A 14,955-nucleotide genomic window follows, 5' to 3' on the forward strand; every position below is an offset into this window, starting at 1 on the left:
TTTCTTTTCTCCCACAGCACACCTACAAAGTCCATCCAGATAAGACAAAATTCACTCAAGTTACTGACTCTCCTGTTCTGGTGCAAGCTCAAGTCAATTCCAAGCAGCTGAGTGATGTAAGTTCTCTTAAATATCCAAGAAATCCAGTTTTGAGGAATGATATAGCTCTGTACTTGGAATCCATTTATAAAAAAGCATTTTTATCCTTGTCACGTTTATTTTAAAAAGACTATGTAAGTTTTAATGAGTTTAACTTGTATACATTTGTAATCACCTAAAATAGTTAACTTGCATCTTCTTGGGTGGATAACAATTGCAATAAGAGTTGTAGAAGAGAAACTAAATGTAGCTTAATGCACTGGAGAGCACCTGAATTTGGGGGTCGGACAAAGGTGAAAGTGAAAGTGTTAGTTACTCAGTCGTGTCCAACTCCGCGACCCCGTGGACTGTAGCCTGCCAGGCTCCTCTGTCCATGGGATTCTCCAGGCAAGAATCCTGGAGTGGGTTGCCATTCCCTTCTCCAGGGGATCTTCCCAACCCACGGATTGAACCCAGGTCTCCTGCATTGCAGGCAGATTCTTTACTGTCTGAGCCACAAGGGAAAACTGGATTCAAGTTCTAACTCTGTCTTTTATGACCTGCGGGCCTGGGGGCCTAGGCAAGCTGTTGAATCTCTCTATACCTCACAGTTCCCCTTTGATAATATGTGCTTGTTTTGAAGATGAAATGAAAGGAAATATGTGCATGGTACACATCCTGGCCCAGAGCAGGTATTCAGTACATGGGATTTCTCTCCCTTGTGCAAGTTTATTTTTGGGAAATGGAGTCTTTGAGATATGTTTTAACATATGAATTTTAAGTGTGAATTTTCAAATTTATGTTGAACTAAAAAAAAATGAAAATAAAAATAACTTGAGTAGATTTATGGCCAGAAATGAAAGCTTCAGTTAGAGTATCCACAAACCATCATGCATGTGAGGGGACATAATCAGGCTTGTTAGAAAATATTCTCCAGTGCGTGAGCAATGACAGCCGAGAGGAAGAAAGGCTGACACTCTCAGAATCTATAGGACCAATTGTGATATTTAAGGAGGGGAGCTTGTGTGTATGAAAAGTAGCCACTTCCCTCCATTAGGGTCCTCCCATGATGCCAGATGTGATAATAGCATCAACGATCCACCACGCAGGTGCTGATAAGAAAGGTGGCCTACCCTCACTCTGGATTTCTCTTTTGATCATGACAACTCTGTCAGTTGTTATTTAACAAAATGTATTTTACATTTTATGAAATGTACTCCACATGATTTTTTTTCTTTTGTGTTTTGTAACAATTCTTCTGAATAGAGGATTAATTTGCTCGTTGTTTCCCTCCCCCCTCCTCAGCTAAATTACAAAGCGAAACATGAAAACGAAAAGTTCAAGTGTCACATACCTCCAGACATGCCGGCCTTTATCCAGCACAGAGTCAACGCCTATAACCTGAGCGATGTGAGTTTCTCATGCACTAGGCCTTCTGTTACACTGACAACTATGCTTTTACTTTTGAACTGCCTCATTGAACAAACATTTCAGCGTTAAAAATGGGAATGAGGGTTAACATTTATATCATGTTCCCTCTGCCAGGGTAACTTTGAAATCCCCTTATAAAATGTGCGTAGCAATCTTATAAGTAGCTTCACACAATGAGACAATTTTAATATATTTGAGGCAACCCTCAAAATGTCACTGTTCATATATGTTTAATCTCAAATCTTAATGTTCTTTTAGCCATATATTCTTTTATATTATACTATAATTTTCTTTCAGGACCTGATATTTAAGATACAGTTTGATTTCATTTATTTCCCAAGCCTATGATTTCCCTTGTATCACACAAACAATACTCATTTCTACATGTAAGAGAACTTGCCCTGACAAAGATACAGGGTATTCAGAAGCCATAAGGCCAGGTATCCATTGCTATTTTTCATTTCCAAACTTAATTTTATAGAAAAGTCAAGTGACCCATGAGGATTTCAATTTTTTCAACAATTCTATAAATAAGTACTAAAATTATCTAGCATCAGTGAATATAATGATTTGTAAAATAACCTTTTCAGAGAACTTTGACATCAAATGAAAATGGTACCTTTATATAATACTAAAGTAAGTTGACTATAGATTATTTGTGCTACTCTGTAAAATATTCAGTGTTAGGAATCAAATATTATTATGATAACTAGAATGAAGTTAATGTAATGAAGTATTCTCATGGTGAGTAGAGAAGCCTAACCTTGGAGAACAGGAAGATTCATCTTAAGAATTGTCTAAAATGAATGATCTAAAATTTCTTAAACAATGAAAATGGTCTTTTTTATATTGAGACAAACTATTGGGTATTGGGTTACCCTTTAGTCTATAAAGTGTGATAGCATGCATATCATTTTTGCCCACTCCTATGCTGAAATTTTTCTGTCCAGAGTATTTATAAGCATGACTGGGAGAAGACCAAAGCTAAGAAGTTTGACATTAAGGTGGATGCCATTCCCCTGCTGGCAGCCAAAGCCAACACCAAGATCGCTAGTGATGTGAGTATGGCCTGGGCACCTGGGCTGGGGGGCCTCAGCGATGCTTTCTGATGAGTGGGATCTGACTCATACGGTGTCCTTACAGGTGATGTATAAGAAAGACTATGAGAAAGCCAAAGGGAAGATGATTGGAGCTCTCAGTATTAATGACGACCCCAAAATGCTGCACTCTTTGAAGACAGCCAAAAACCAGAGTGATGTGAGTGCTTTTCTGAACCTGTCTTTAGATGTGGCTGTACTTACTGTTTAATATAAGCTTGGATGAGACATTAGCCTAATGAAATCTCAGATTCAGGATGACAAATCAAACATTAAAACCCAGTGGTAAAGAATGATTAACTTCCTCATTCTTATGATGTCTCTGTACTTTGAGACACCAGAGAGTATTGTAAAGCTTTCCTTAATCCCTTAATGTCTTCTGTTTTATTAGGAGGTAAATGTCACTAACAATACCATTTTCCTTATTGGTTTTTTTGGAAATGAGCTCAGTATCTCAGTATGTCTAAACAGCTGTTCACTCCATGCCATGACCTAACTCTAGGTACTTGACAAAAATATATACAGAAAAATGAAAGACAAGAAGTGAGAAAACCAGGCTACAGACAAAGGAGGGAAAACTCAGTGAAGCTTAAGTATTTTATTTTAAGAATTTTAATACTCATCTCATATTAAAGACTTAAAATATTTTATTAAAAATAATTTTTTTACAAAAATTGCTTTTCTAATTCATAGCAAAGAAGAAATATTACTTATTCTATATCACTTATAAATATCACTGTCTTTATTGAGGATATTTTTTGGATTTACTTATGGAAAAATTAAAAGAGAATGTGAAGTACTACATAATGCACTCAATAACACAGAAAAGTCATATTTTGTATATCACTGTTATAAAGTGAAATTTAGGTTTTAATGATAAAAGCCAGCTTCCAGAGGTATTGTAAGATGTGTTTTCATCAAGTACTGAATGGAATACTTTTCTACAACTGTGCCTAAGTATTGAAAGTCCACTTTACACCTTTTACAATATTTCATACCAATGCTTAAAGAATCATTTTCCTTCAAACACATTCAAGTGGGAAAAAATATTTTAAGATAAAAAGTTGCTTAGACAGCAACATTAGTGAGCTGTGATTTATTCTGGCTGAGAAATATTAGGATAAGTACTGTGAATATATTTATGGTTACTGCAGACTAGATCATATAAGACAAGAGCCCTTACCATATTTATTCTGCTTTTCTGCTTTGTAGAAAATAAATGCTGAAGAAATACAAAAATTTCCATTCCAGTAAAGTATAGCAGTGACATGAATAGTTTCTATTCCATGAGATATATTATTCTATTTTCTTTGTTTAATTTTCTTTTTCCTTTGACAGAGATTATACAAGGAAAACTATGAGAAGACAAAGGCAAAGAGCATGAATTACTGTGAGACTCCTAAATATCAACTTGATACTCTGCTGAAGAACTTCAGCGAGGTTCGAAAGGCCACAGTTACCTCTCGGGTTTGAGGGCTCTCCTCCTGTCTGATAAATAACTGTCTATTTGAGTTTGAAAACATATGTTTTCTTTTTCAGGCTAAATATAAAGATTCATACGTACAGAATGTTTTGGGACATTATATAGGCAGTTTTGAGGACCCATATCAAGTACACTGCATGAGAGTTTCAGCTCAAAACAGTGATGTAAGTTTGAAGACAATTTTTCGTGCTTCTCAGTAACATTGTTGGGGACAATAGATATCATGATCTATTTTTGTTCTTTCTCATTACAGAAAAATTACAAAGCAGAATATGAAGAAGATAAAGGGAAATGCTATTTCCCTCAGACAATAACACAAGAGTACGAAGCAATCAAGAAGCTAGACAAGTGTAAAGATGTAAGTCAGCTGCCCTGAAGTTTTGAGATTGTGTTTGGCATTCTTGTGCCATCTAGTGTTCAATTCAGCAGTTTAAATGCTAGCATCTAATGGTTAGCAGATGTTAAATTTTATTTTTTGGATAGAATTGGGGAATATAAAAATTACTGTGAAGAAAATTATTTTTTACAAAAGGATTTCAGGTTTTATAAACCTTTATTTCCACTAGTCAGTATATACATATCTACACACATACACACACACACACACACACACACACACACACACGACTTTGGGGGAAAGAATGAACATGGTGATTTGTAAGAGATAGGTGTATGTTTTACATGATGGGCTGGCATGTGCCAGACACTGTCCTTGGTGCTGAGAAAGAATAGGGGACAAGTTGGGCTGCTTCTTGTTCAGTATGCATCTGAGAAGGAGAGACAGAAGATAAACAACATAGAAACTAGAAGGATAGATCAGAAAACTAAACTGATGCTATAGGGTTAAAATAGAATGATGTGGGTGGTGGAGACTGGATGGATACCATAGGTTGGGAGGTCAAGGAAGGTCTAAGGCAAAGACTGTATAACCGTGCCAAGATCCAGGGAAGAGCAGTGGGAACAACAGCCTGAGAAGAGACACACTCTCAGCATGTAAGGACTTGAAAGGATGAGGTAACTGACATGTACCAGGGAACAGACAGCAGTAAGAGGTAAAATGGTAGGAGATGAAGGAGGAAGGTGGATTCTGTAGGGGAGGGCTGGTAGGCCCACTTTACATTGAATCCGAGTCCAGTGGCGAGTCATTGTAAGGCTTCGGCAGGGGGAGGCTAATCTGGTTGCTGAATTGCGGCAGGGAAACCAGTTTGGAGGCAACTTCAGGAGAGAGGGAGGTAGAGAGAGAGGAAGTGAGAATGCATCAACCAAGTTTTCAAGAACAAAATGCAGTCTATTTTTGGCTGGAAACTTTGTACATGTTATTGTGTATATGAACAAAAATCTAAAGAAACATTATGAAATTTCATTAACAGACCTCTTCTTTTGTAGCACACTTACAAAGTTCATCCAGATAAGACCAAATTCACAGCTGTCACTGACACTCCTGTACTGTTGCAAGCCCAGCTCAACACAAAGCAGCTTAGTGATGTAAGTGCCCTGATTAATGCAAGTGTGGGTGACCCAGAATGCTTTGCTTATTAGACGTCAGCATCTGCATATTTCACCTTCATGGGCTCATCTATTATTCCAATAATGTCACTTTTCAAGATATATTCAATAAAATGCAAATGAAGCTGCTAGACTGAATTGTAACCTCAGGAAGAATGGTGTCAGACAATAGTAAGAATGACTAATAATTCTGCAATAACTCCTTGATTTTTAGTGGGAATTTGCTCATTAGGATCTCTCACGTTCCAAAAATAATGCATACTAAAATTTCAAAGCAACTTAAATGACAACAACAAAAACAGCTACTTGACTAGGTAACAAGGCAGCTTTTTCCCATTCCTGAGTTTGCCAACAAAGGCTTTGCAGAAAGAAAAAGAGCATGGAAACAAGAAAGATGCCAGACAATAATACAAAACTAACATAGGATGTTGATAATATAGAATTCAAATCAGATGATGTGTGAGAAAGTGATGGGGGTGCACTTTGGATTAGGTAGTCAAGGGAGGTCTAAAGTATAATGATCCAGCCATGCAGCAGTGCTTCTCAAATACTGACATGTATGTGGGTGATAAATGGAGATTCTGATTTGGTAGGCCTGGAGAGAGTCCCCACTTTGAGTAGCTAGGTATGTGTTCATTGCTCAATCATGTCCGACTCTTTGGCAACTCCATGGACTGTAGCCCACCAACCTTCTCTGTCCATGAAATTCTCCAGGTAGGAATACTAGAGTGGGTAGTGATTCCCTTCTCCAGGGGAGCTTCCCGACCCAGGGATCAAACCCAGGTCTCCTGCATTGCAGGCAAATTCTTTACCAACTGAGCCACCAGGGAAACCCTGAGTAGCCAGGTGTGAACACAGCTAAATCCTGAGGAGTAGCATGTGCTCCTCAAGACAGGAAGATGTAATATTCCATTTGCCCTACTTAAACATGGTTTTTAGTAACATGAATTATCTCATGTGCAGTTGGTAAAGAAAGGAATGTCTACCATTTTTCTACCTTATACACACATGCATTAATATGATTTATATTTATTAACCATATAAATATATGATTTATATATTAATCACAATAATATATCAATATATTAGCATATATTAATATTAATGAAAATATTGATATATTAATTAAGCATATTAATATGATTAATCTGTTTTTCTGACTTGCTTCACTCTTTATGACAATCTCTAGGTCCTACCATGTCTCTGAAAATGGCACAATTTTGTTCCTTTTTATGGCTGAGTAATATTCCATTATATATATGTACCACATCTTCTTTATCCGTTCCTCTGTTGATGGGCCTTTAGGTTGCTTCCATGTCCTGGCTGTTGTAAATAGTACTTCTATGAACTTTGGGTTGCACATATATTTTGGAATTATGGTTTTCTCCATAACACTGTAAGGCAATTATATACCAACAAAATTTAAAAAAGAAAGGAATGGTGTCAGTGTAATCCAAAAGACATATTGGTTCATGTGCAACTTCTCCCAGCATATTAATATTTTGTGCCCCAGTAAAGGACAACTAGCTAACACTGGGCTTCCCTGGTAGCTCAGCTGGTAAAGAATCTGCCTACAGTGCAGGGGACCCCAGTTCCATTCCTGGGCCGGGAAGATCCCCTGGAGAAGGGATGGGCTACCCCCACCAGTATTCTTGGGCTTCCCTGGTGACTCAGTTGGTAAAGAATCTGCCTGCAATGTGAGAGACCTGGGTTCAGTCTCTGGGTTGGGAAGATGCCCTGAAGAAGGGAACGGCTACCCACTCCAGTATTCTGGCCAGGAAAATTCCATGAACTGTATATAGTCCATGGGGTCGCAAAGAATTGGACACAACTGAGTGACTTTCATTACTTTCAAATACTAATAACATCAGTGCTGCAACTGAGCTCGGCAAGTGGCATGGCACCCAGGAACCACCCTCTCTTCTTGTCCTGGTGAAGTCAGGGGTTCTGTCTTGAAGGATCTGAAATGCATGGTTCTTCTCAGTGCATTTGCCTTTAACTCCAAAATTCAACAGCCTCATTCCTTCTTTACACTCTCTTTCTTCCACCTAATGTCACCTTTTAAAAATTTCAAATAAAGTCCCATATCTTGTACTTTTGGTAAGAATTTATGTATCTTTTAAACTGTTCTAGAATTCTATTTAGAATTACTACTTTTGTCAGTGCTCTGATTACATAGATTTTGAGTGTTCATGTTCTCAAGGCACACCCCAGCGGACAATGAGATTCCCATATATACATTGTGATGGCATTTACAAAATGATAACCCAGAGTTGTTTTATACCAGTGTCCATGAAAGAGGAAGTGAGAGTCTGGATCCTATGCTGGATTTTGACTGGTAGACTATTTCTTTGAGTCATTTTTCTAAAAAGGATAGTAGTGACTTAGCTATATACATTCTCCTTTATAAACTCAAGGAAGCTCCTACCCTGACCTGTTTGGCTATTCTCTATTGCTTTTCAGCTGAATTACAAGGCAAAGCATGAAGGTGAGAAGTTCAAGTGCCACATACCAGCAGATGCTCCACAGTTTATACAGCACAGAGTCAACGCCTATAACCTGAGTGATGTGAGTACCATGCATGTTGGTGTATGCATGAAGAGGAAATATTATGAATGCTTAAAAAGACCAGATTAGGAATTATGCAAATAAACAACTGTTGAGATGCTTGCCAGAGTGCTAAGTGGAGCTTTTGAACTTAAATGCCCTTAAGACTTTGTTAGCCTTTAGATTTCATTTTTTCCATAGTCTCTGTTACTATCAGAAACATTCTTTCAATCACCCTGCTGCCTTCCTTCCCACCAATCCCTAGAGTTTCACAAGATCTCTCATACTCCCATAAGGAAATGTCACATTTCCCCTTCTCCAGTTGGTTGTCACGTTATATTATCCTTTATGTATCAAAATAGCAGAGTCTTTAGAAAGTTTACAGAACAGTGGAAAGAGTATATTATACTTATTTTGTGGTGGAGGAAAGAAGCCAGATGATAGATAATAAGCTATACTATCATTTGGTAAATACAGCATTAAATAGGTAAAATAAGTCTCTATATACAAAGTTTCAATCTGTTTTAAAATTTTTACTGAGTTAATCTGTGTTAGATATTGTTCTTAAAATTCCTGTGCTGAAATTTTTCTGTCCAGAATATTTATAAGCATGACTGGGAGAAGACCAAAGCTAAGAAATTTGACATTAAGGTGGATGCCATTCCCCTGCTGGCAGCCAAAGCCAACACCAAGATCGCTAGTGATGTGAGTATGGCCCGGGCACTTGGGCAGGGGGGCCTCAGCGATGCTTCCTGATGAGTGGGATCTGACTCATGTGATGTCCTTACAGGTGATGTATAAGAAAGACTATGAGAAAAGCAAAGGAAAGATGATCGGAGCTCTCAGCGTTAATGATGACCCCAAGATGCTGCACTCTTTGAAGACGGCCAAAAACCAGAGTGATGTGAGTGCTTTTCTCAATCCGTCTTATTTTTAGTATTGTGTCCCAGGTAATATGGCCAAGGATAGTGATGTAAAAGGATTGCATCAGGTTCATAACAACAAACTGCTGAGCAGAACTTTAAAAGGAGAATGATTCCCCAAGTTTTTGTACCTCTCACGTTTGAGGAGAGAAATTATTTGTACTTGATTACCATTTCACTTTGAAAGACCTATGTGCTCATATTTAGTAGAATATTGAGTATAATTTTTAGCATCATTTGGAAAACATTAAGTTATTTTCATATTTTCTAATTGAAAAGTAACTTTTAAAATTATCAAGTTTTAAAAAGTGACCTTATTTTGAAAGAAAAATCATGAGTCAGAGATAAAAATCTTAGTATAGCAAACTTTGCTCTTTATTGACTTTAGTAATTAGTATTGGCCTAGATCTAAGAAAAATATACCATTAATTATAGTTACATTTGAGAATCTGATAAAAGATTTGGACCGTCTCTTTAGAAAAATAGAGATTTTTTCGTACCTTTACCTTTCAGAGAATTCATGGATTCCCTAAATATTGCCTTTAGGCCATCTATCATCTTCCAGTTAAAATTCTTAGCATAGAGAGGCAAACATACACTATCACAAATTATAATATACACTATATTTTAAAATGCTTAGAGAATCCCTAAAGAGTGGTTAAGAATGTTCAACATAGTGTGAAATATTAGTTTTTCATGATGAAAGAGAAAAATGTTTATATCTTTTGCTTTCATTTTAACCATGTGAAAGGGTGAGATTTAGAGCATTCCCTCCATATACAAAAATAAACTCAAAATGCATTAAAGACCTAAAATCATGAAACTCCTAGAAGAGAACCTAGGTAGGACACTCTTTGACATAAATTGTAGTAATATTTTTTGGGATCTGTCTCATAAGGCAAAAGAAATAAAAACAAAAACAAATATGGGACAAAATTAAACTTTTGCATAGCAAAATGAAGAGACAACCTATGAAACAGAAAATATTTGCAAATGATATAACTCACAAGGGGTTCGCATCCAAAATATATAAACAGCTCGTACAGCTCAGTATCAAGGCGACAATCCAAAAAAAAAATGGGCAGAAAATTTGAATAGACATTTTTCCAAAGAAGGCATATAGATGGCTATCAGACACGTGAAAAGATGTTCAACATGGTTATTTTTGGCAGAAACCATCACACTTCTGTAAAGCAATTATCCTTCAATTAAAAAATAAATTTAAAATTTAAGAAATGTTCAACAACAGCTAATTATTAGAGAAATACAAATCAAAACAACAATGAGATATCACCTCACACCTATTAGAATGTCTGTCATCAACAAGCCTAAAAATAACAAATATTGGCAAGGATATAGAGAAAAGAGAACTCTCCTACACTGTTGGTGGGAATGTAAATTGGTGCAGCCATTATGGAAAACAGAATGGAGGTTCCTTAAAAAACTAAAAGTAGAGCTACCATATGATCCAGCAGTCCCACTCCTGGGCATACACCTAGAAAAGAGGAAGACTCTAGTGCAAAAAGATACATTCATCCCAATATTCCCAGCAGTCTTATTTACAATAGCTAAATATGGACGCAACCTAAGTGTCCAACAAATGAATGGATAAACAAGATGTGGCATATGTATACTGCTGAGTATCACTCAGCCACAAATAAGAATGAAATTCTGCCATTTGCAGTATGGTTGTACCTAGAGAATATTATGCTTGTAAAATAAGTCAGAGAAAGACAACTATTGTATGATATCACTTGAGAGTGGAATCTAGAAAATAAAATGAATGTATATAACAAAACAGAGATAGATATAGAAAACAAACTCGTAGTTACCCGTGGGAGGAGGGAGAGAGAGGGGGCAAGATAGAGGGGATTAAGAGATACAAACTGCTTATGTATAAAGTAGATACACAATTAGGATATATTCTAGAGCACAGAATTATCACAGTTATAGCCATTATCTTGTAACTTTTAATGGAGTGTAATCTATAAAACTACTGACTTACTATGCTGTCCATCTGAAACTAATATTGTAAATCAACTATACTTCAATTTAAAAATATAGCCATTTGGGACCTAATGAAACTTAAAAGCTTTTGCACAACAAAGGAAACTATAAGTAAGGTGAAAAGACAGCCCTCAGATTGGGAGAAAATAATAGCAAATGAAGCAACAGACAAAGGATTAATCTCAAAAATATACAAGCAACTCCTGAAGCTCAATTCCAGACAAATAAATGACCCAATCAAAAAATGGGCCAAAGAACTAAACAGACATTTCTCCAAAGAAGACATACAGATGGCTAACAAACACATGAAAAGATGCTCAACATCACTCATTATCAGAGAAATGCAAATCAAAACCACAATGAGGTACCATTACACACCAGTCAGGATGGCTGCTATCCAAAAGTCTACAAGCAATAAATGCTGGAGAGGGTGTGGAGAAAAGGGAACCCTCTTACTGTTGGTGGGAAGGCAAACTAGTACAGCCACTATGGAAAACAGTGTGGAGATTCCTTAAAAAACTGGAAATAGAACTGCCATATGACCCAGCAATACCACTTCTGGGCATACACACTGAGGAGACCAGATCTGAAAGAGACACGTGCACCCCAATGTTCATCGCAGCACTGTTTATAATAGCCAGGACATGGAAGCAACCTAGATGCCCATCAGCAGATGAATGGATAAGGAAGCTGTGGTACATATACACCATGGAATATAACTCAGCCGTTAAAAAGAATTCATTTGAATCAGTTCTAATGAGATGGAATAAACTAGAGCCCATTATACAGAGTGAAGTAAGCCAGAAAGATAAAGAACATTACAGCATACTAACACATATATATGGAATTTAGAAAGATGTTAACGATAACCCTATATGCAAAACAGAAAAAGAGACACAGATGTACAGAACAGACTTTTGGACTCTGTGGGAGAAGGCGAGGGTGGGATGTTTCGAGAGAACAGCATGTATATTATCTATGGTGAAACAGATCACCAGCCCAGGTGGGATGCATGAGACAAGTGCTCGGGCCTGGTGCACTGGGAAGACCCAGAGGAATTGGGTGGAGAGGGAGGTGGGAGGGGGGATCAGATGGGGAATACATGTAACTCCATGGCTGATTCATGTCAATATATGACAAAACCCACTGCAATGTTGTGAAGTAATTAGCCTCCAACTAATAAAAATAAATGAAAAAAAATAAAAAAATAGCCATTTGGGTCTTTGACAACATGTACAGACAGGTGTGAGCTGATCTGAATTTGAACAAGAGAGTTAGAACAACATAGTTGAGGGAATTCCCTGGTGATCTAGTGGTTAGTACCCTGTGCTTTCCCTGCCGGGGCATGAGTTTGATCCCTGGTCAGGGATCTAAGATCATGTAAGCGGCATGACCAAAACAGTTTAGTCAAAAGCAGTTCCACACACCAACTGCTATTACAACATTGCTTTATTTGTTTATTTCTAATAAAGACAAACTGTATTTTTTCAATGTTCTTGCATGCCATCACAAAGTAGCCATATTTTATCATCATAAACCAGGGCCTAGATTTTACAATTAAAGAGATATATTTATTCTATGAAACTGACTACCCATGAAAGATTAAAAGGAAGATTACATTCCCTAGTAAAGCTAAAAGATCAGATTACTTGCAGAAGAAATTCCTGCAGGAACTTTATAATGCACATCCATACTTGCTAGCTTGGATCACTGTCTTAGCGCTTATGTGATTATAGGGAGATATAATGGGTTTAGAATTTTCCTAAGGGTACTGGGCCAGAATTTTTCTGTTAAGGTGATTGGTGAGCAAACATGATGAAGCTGGGCTTTGACCTAATTAGCACCCTCTCCAGCCATTCCAGAAAACCAGCCAATGAAAGTTCCTTCTGAGGCCCAGGTCAGGACATCTGGTTTATGAGAACACTGTACATAAAGACCAAGGTTACTTTCATGCCTCAGTTTCATGAATTTTTCTCCTTTGAGGTCTTGTAGCTGCGGAAATCTGAAGCTTCTTTTAAATTGTAACCAAAATTAAACTCAGTATGAACAAAAACCTTTGGGGTTCTCAGTGGAGCTTATTTATTGTCCAAACTAGAATAGTCAGGTTGAAAAATCAGTAACTATTCATTTAAAGATGACTTTAGAAAAGTCAAGAAGTCAAGTGTACAGCCCTATTTACAAAGTAGCAATTTTACACAATCAGAAGTACGAAGTGATTGTCATAATTTTTGACAATTTAAAAAATACTTCTTTAGTGGAAAACTCTTCAACGGTTATTAACTTGGTAGAAATAATGCTTATTAGTGGTCCTTGAAAAACCCTATTTTAAAATAAAATATAGCTGGCTGAAGCAGAAACTGTGGCCTATTCATAATGTCTGACAGTTCCTCTTTGATGTTAAAAAAAAAAGATTTGAGAAGATCTGTCCATGTATGATTTGGGGGGAGCAGTGTTCAATAAAGTGAAACATATCAAATTTTAAGAAAAAATCACTCACTAGATGTTTGGGTCTATATCTCTAACTTGTATTTATTGCTTAATAGAGATCTCTGCTTTTCTGCAAATCTGTTGAAGATTTGTATTAATAATTGGTAATTTCTTATTCACAGCGTGAATATCGTAAAGACTATGAAAAGTCAAAAACTATCTACACGGCACCTCTTGACATGCTCCCAATCACTCATGCTAAGAAATCTCAGGCAATTGCCAGCGATGTGGACTATAAGCACCTCTTACACAATTACAGCTACCCGCCCGACAGCGTTAATGTGGACCTTGCCAAGAAGGCTTATGCACTGCAGAGCGATGTGAGTAACCAGTTTTTCTCTATTCCTGCTATTTAAGGTAGAAACTGAGAAGGGTTTCTAAGCTTAGTGATGTTTTTGGCAATTCTCATAAGTGTCTGTACTGTCTTCTGTATGTAGCAAATATGTGATGGAAAAATGATCCTGGGGATTCTATAAGAGCACACTCTTCAGGGTTAGAAAGGCCTGGGGCTGGCAGGCACCCCACCACATTGCTTTTGGGAAACTGATCAACCTTGCTGAGTTTAGAGTCCTCCTTATAAAATTGGAATAATACAAAAGAATTGTTTTGATTATTTAAATGCATTCAAAATACTCTTAGCATGGTGCCAGGCCCTGGTGAATTCTCAATAAACATTTGCTAGTATTAGCATCACCATTAGCATAATTATCACATTCATCAGTCAGTAATTTTTTATATAGTTTGCTATCTTGTCTGAGAATAAAGTGTATGATTTATCATATTACTTTTTATAATAGCTGGGTTTTTTCCTGCAGATCAAAACGTCTTTAGGCAAATAGATTTGTCTGAGCTATACAATTGAACACCTTGTCCTAACAATTCTATTTTTTTAAGGGTAAAATATGCATAACATAGTGTTGGCCATATTTAACATTTTTAAGTGTACAGTTCAGCAGCAGTTAATTACACTGTTGTAAAATCATCTCAGAACTTTTTCATCTTACAAGAATTAAATTTTTTGTGCATTACATAATTCTCCATTTCCTCTTCCCCTCAGTCCCTGTCAACCAGCCTTCTACTTTCTTTGAGGCTGGAATACTCTAAAGATCTCATATCAATGGAATTATGCAGTGCTTGCCTTTTTCTGATTGGCTTATTTCACTTAGCATGATGTCCTCAAGGTTCATTCATAGTGTGTGTGTCAGAATTTCCTTCCTTTTTGAGGCTGAATAGTGTTCTGTTTTGCATGTATATGTGGTATTTGGTTTATCCATTCATCTGTCAGTGAACATTTGCGTGGTTTCTACCTTTTGGCTATTGTGAATAATGCTACAATGAACATGGATGCGTGAATATCTTTAAGACCCTGCTTTCAATCCTTTTGAGTATATACACA

General features: G+C 36.9%; 1 protein-coding gene across 1 annotated transcript in view; it reads left to right on the forward strand.

Annotated features, from left to right (window-relative positions):
* NEB (nebulin) overlaps window positions 1-14,955 on the forward strand; it is a 220,594-nt gene that overhangs the window by 25,839 nt on the left and 179,800 nt on the right. Inside the window, 12 exon segments of the mRNA XM_043894059.1 lie at window positions 18-116; window positions 1,384-1,488; window positions 2,460-2,567; window positions 2,653-2,766; window positions 3,945-4,046; window positions 4,146-4,253; window positions 4,343-4,447; window positions 5,476-5,574; window positions 8,059-8,163; window positions 8,740-8,847; window positions 8,933-9,046; window positions 13,682-13,879. Of these exon segments, the coding sequence (XP_043749994.1) occupies window positions 18-116; window positions 1,384-1,488; window positions 2,460-2,567; window positions 2,653-2,766; window positions 3,945-4,046; window positions 4,146-4,253; window positions 4,343-4,447; window positions 5,476-5,574; window positions 8,059-8,163; window positions 8,740-8,847; window positions 8,933-9,046; window positions 13,682-13,879 (1,365 nt within the window).

The sequence above is a fragment of the Cervus elaphus genome, chromosome 33, assembly GCF_910594005.1.
Source record: "Cervus elaphus chromosome 33, mCerEla1.1, whole genome shotgun sequence".
Lineage (NCBI taxonomy): Eukaryota > Metazoa > Chordata > Mammalia > Artiodactyla > Cervidae > Cervus > Cervus elaphus.